This window comes from Fukomys damarensis, unplaced genomic scaffold (assembly GCF_012274545.1).
Source record: "Fukomys damarensis isolate Sample0158 unplaced genomic scaffold, DMR_v1.0_HiC HiC_scaffold_47697, whole genome shotgun sequence".
Taxonomy (NCBI): domain Eukaryota; kingdom Metazoa; phylum Chordata; class Mammalia; order Rodentia; family Bathyergidae; genus Fukomys; species Fukomys damarensis.
This window is the reverse complement of record NW_022948609.1, coordinates 1-3,729: the sequence shown is the minus strand read 5'-3', so window position 1 is coordinate 3,729 and position 3,729 is coordinate 1. Positions and strand designations below refer to the sequence as shown.

At 46.9% G+C, this 3,729-nt stretch overlaps 1 protein-coding gene across 1 annotated transcript; it reads left to right on the top strand.

The window, feature by feature from the left end:
• The first annotated feature begins 1,849 nt into the window (after positions 1-1,849).
• LOC104868184 (melanoma-associated antigen 8-like) lies at positions 1,850-3,369 on the top strand. The gene is made up of 2 exons (XM_010632871.1): positions 1,850-1,892; positions 2,239-3,369. Exon 2 carries the CDS (start codon positions 2,245-2,247, stop codon positions 3,256-3,258), a length of 1,014 nt encoding a protein of 337 aa, XP_010631173.1. The 5' UTR covers positions 1,850-1,892; positions 2,239-2,244; the 3' UTR covers positions 3,259-3,369.
• Positions 3,370-3,729: the final 360 nt, after the last annotated feature.

Below are 3,729 nucleotides of genomic sequence, written 5' to 3'. Positions count from 1 at the left end.
GTTTTCCAGCATTGAAGGTTTGAAGCTATGTCATGCCCAGAAGCAAAGGGACCCCACAGAGCCTGGCTTCTACCCTGTTATCAGCCTGGAGATCTTGGTGAGGGTGGCTGTGTATAAAGAGATCGCCATTCTACTGAGTGGTTGCAGGTGGGAGGACTTGCAGAGGTGAGAACCTTGGTCCAAAAGTGAGTAGAGAGAGATACATATGGTTAATAAATGGAGGATCACAGGAGTTGACACACCCAATAGATGGGCCTTGCATGAGGACTGAAGTCTGCAGCACAAAAATAATAGACCCCACAAAGTTTGCCTGCTCCCTGTGTCAGGCCTGAGAGACTCTTAACTGGCATGCTAACTTCTGCTCCAGGCTGGAAGGGAATCTTCAGGGAGATAAGGTCTAGGTCTCCAATGGGAAGATTAGGTCTTAGGAGGAGTGGAGCTAAGGGAGTGCAGGCCTAGGAAGGAGGAAGATGGAGAAACTTCAGAAGCACATAGCAGATGCCTTGCTCGTGTCCTCATTTCTGAGACACAATACCTGACACCTGCAGTTTAATGGAAGGAAAGTTGATATGTGCTAATAACTTAAGGAGTTTTCAGTCCATAGTCAGCCATAGTAGAAGGGCCTGGTGGGAGAAAAGCTCCTAACCACAAGTCTTTCAGGAGGCAGAGCACAAAGGGAGACTCCAGATTCCAGGAAGGAAGATAAACCCTGTTCTGTCACACCCACAGTGACCCTCCTCTTTCTAAATGGCCCAGCCTCATGACAGCCATAAGCCTCCATAATCCAATCACTTTCCAAGGGTCCTGCATATAGAACCATGGGACTTTGGGGAAAAATCTATATTTAACCTGGAAGAGGGATTCTGAATCACAGGAGAAATGGGCACTGGCCTTGCCATCAGCACTGATGTCCCTATATAGGGGTGACAGCATGGGTGCCTGCTCAGTTCATCTGAGAATCCTAGAGACTTCAGTGAGGTGGTGGACTCAATATAAGTTTGGGCCTGAGATTGTCACAAGGAACTCCACCTGTTCAGGAGATCCACAGGTGTCCCAGAGCCTTCCAAGAGTCAAGGTGAAGATCCTAAGGAAGGATTTTGTGTACTCCTACCTGAACACAGACAGGTCTGTGGTCATCTGACATCAGACCTCAGCTTGCCATCATTCCAGGTAGCCTGGGCTTGGCTGTCAGGTCACTGGTCTCAGTGAGGTCAAGGCCTTGGTACAAGCGTGCTAAAAACATGAAAGCAGAATTAGGAACACAGGGTCTAGGTGAGGCAAAGTGAACCCACTCACCTGAAAACACAGTATTCTAGCCTCAGCCTGTCCCTTTTGTAACCTGTTGTCAGACCTAGGACTTGAGTCCCCCCCACTTTCTCTTTGAATTTCTCACAGTGATATTGTGGTAGTTTAAAGAAGATGGCCCCAAGTCATTGAAGGAAGATTCAAAGACCTAATAATTTATCAAGATAAAGATATAACAGTTTTCTAGGGCACATGGACCCCACTGAAATGTTTTACCTGTAGCTCTTGGGTGCAGGGAATAGTGGCAAGATGTGTATCCCCCTTACAGACTTTTGTTCCCTCTCAAGGAGGTAGACATCTTTTTTGAGAGTTTGTCTCAGGTCCCTAGCCAGCAGGGCTCCGGGCACTACTCAAAGACATTTGAGGGCCCCACATGAGCAGAGAAAGGACCATTCACCCAGAACAGGGGGAAACTAAGAGTCCAGCACATCCGTCCTGCAAGGGCTGGGATACAGTCACTGTGGCTGTAGACTACAGATTGAGGGACCCTCCATGCATCTTGCAGGAGCTCCGGGAACCAGGTGGCAAAGGTCGTGGTGTGAGGCAGTGTCCTCCGGTCACACAAGAGAGGAGGCTCAGGAGTCAAGGTGAGGTGCATGCTCTGATGTGTATTCAGGGTTCCACCTGTCCCAGAGAAAGGACACCTCATAGTCCCCAGACTGTATGTGCTGTACTGTCTGCCCTAGAGCCTGGTCCTCTGCAGTTCATCTGCAGCCTGAGGAGCAGCCTTATTTCATGTCCAAAGGATCATGGGGACAAGGATAAGGGAGGACAGGAGCCTCTGAAGCCCTATAGCACCCCTCAAAGAGAAGACCTATAATAAACCTTAGTGGGAGGCTACCGGTGTATTGTTCTCGGCTCAGAACACTAAAAGACTCCCTCTTTCCTTCAGGTATCTGAGTCTTCAGTAACAAGATCTTGCTGTCCCCACAGATCATCATGATGCCTCATGGTCAGAGGAGTCAAGACAGTAACCTGGAGGGAGACTATTCTACCCAGAGTGGTGCACAGGTCTTCGTTGATGTGCAAGGTCTCGAAGAGACAGTGGAGGAGGAAACAGCAGCCACTGCTTCCTCTGCATCCTGTCCCTCTTATAATGTAATCAGAACAACACCAAGAGAAGCACCTGGGCTTGGAACACTGAGTTGTCTTCAGAATTCTCAAGGCATCTCCTGTCCCCCTAGTGCCACAGTTTCCAGTCAAAAAAATCAATGCAGTGAGGGTTCCAGTAGACAAGAAAAGCGGGGTTCAAGACCCTTATGGGACATGGACGTTCCTCGGTTCCTACGCAATGTGCTCCTAAATGATAAGTTGCGTAAGTTGGTGTCCTTTCTGCTCTGTAAGTATCAAAAGAAAGAACAGACCACCCTGGAAGAAATGCTTCATGTTGTAGATGATGATTACCGTGAGCACCTCCTTCTGACCTTCAGGGAACTCTGTGAGTCCATATGTCTGGGCTTTGGTATTGAGGTTAAGGAAGTGGATCCCCCTGGACATACATATGTCCTTGTCCCTGTTTTAGGCCTCACTTACAATGGCATACTGGATGATGATGACCAGATCATTGCCAAATTCGACCTCTTGATATATACCCTGACTGCAGTCTTCATGAGGGGCAACCAAGTCAGTGAGAAGGTACTAAAGAAACAAGTGATAAAATGGGGGATGTTAGCTCTGAGGGAGCACATTGTTATTGGGGAGCCCTGGAAGTTCATCACAGAGGATTTGGTGCGGGAAGAGTACCTGGTATACCAGCGGGTTCCTAATAGTGATCCCGCTCGCTATGAGTTCCTATGGGGTCCAAGAGCCCATGCTGAAACCACCCAGATGAAACTCCTAGAGCATGTGGCCCAGCTCAATAGGGCAGATCCCAGGTCTTACCCACAATTATATAACCAAGCTTTGAGAGAAGAAAATGGTATGTTCAGGGCCCATGAGGGGCAAAATGTGTGACAGGGACAGGGAGTGTTCCACAACAACTTCACTGGCTTAGCCCGCACCTTGTGTGAAATGAGCCTCATTTTCAGTCTGTTTATAGAGAGCAGGCAGTTTTCTAAGTAGTGAGGGGCCAAAAGAGAGGGTAAAATATTATGCATAGCATTTTGATGTCTCTTCTATTTGGGATACTTGGAAATGGACAAGGGTTTTCTTTGACTTTTTGAAGTCTTGTTTCTTTTTTGTGAGATTGAAGTGACTTGCACATCTTATTTGAAGAATGGTATTGATCACACATGCATTTTTAATGTTTTGATGTTGATGCTTCATTGTGTTTTGTGATGTAAATGATTTTATGTGACATTGATCACAGATGGATTTACTTCACCAATCCAAGTGTAAGAGTCTTTCCTGTTTTATCATACAAATGCAGAAACCATCCAATTTATTTGTGATAAAATATGATTGGAATAGGAATTACCTTGGAAA

Coding starts and splice junctions, on each gene's coding strand:
- LOC104868184 (XM_010632871.1), top strand. CDS start 2,245: ATGATGCCTCATGGTCAGAGGAGTCAAGACAGTAACCTGGAGGGAGAC.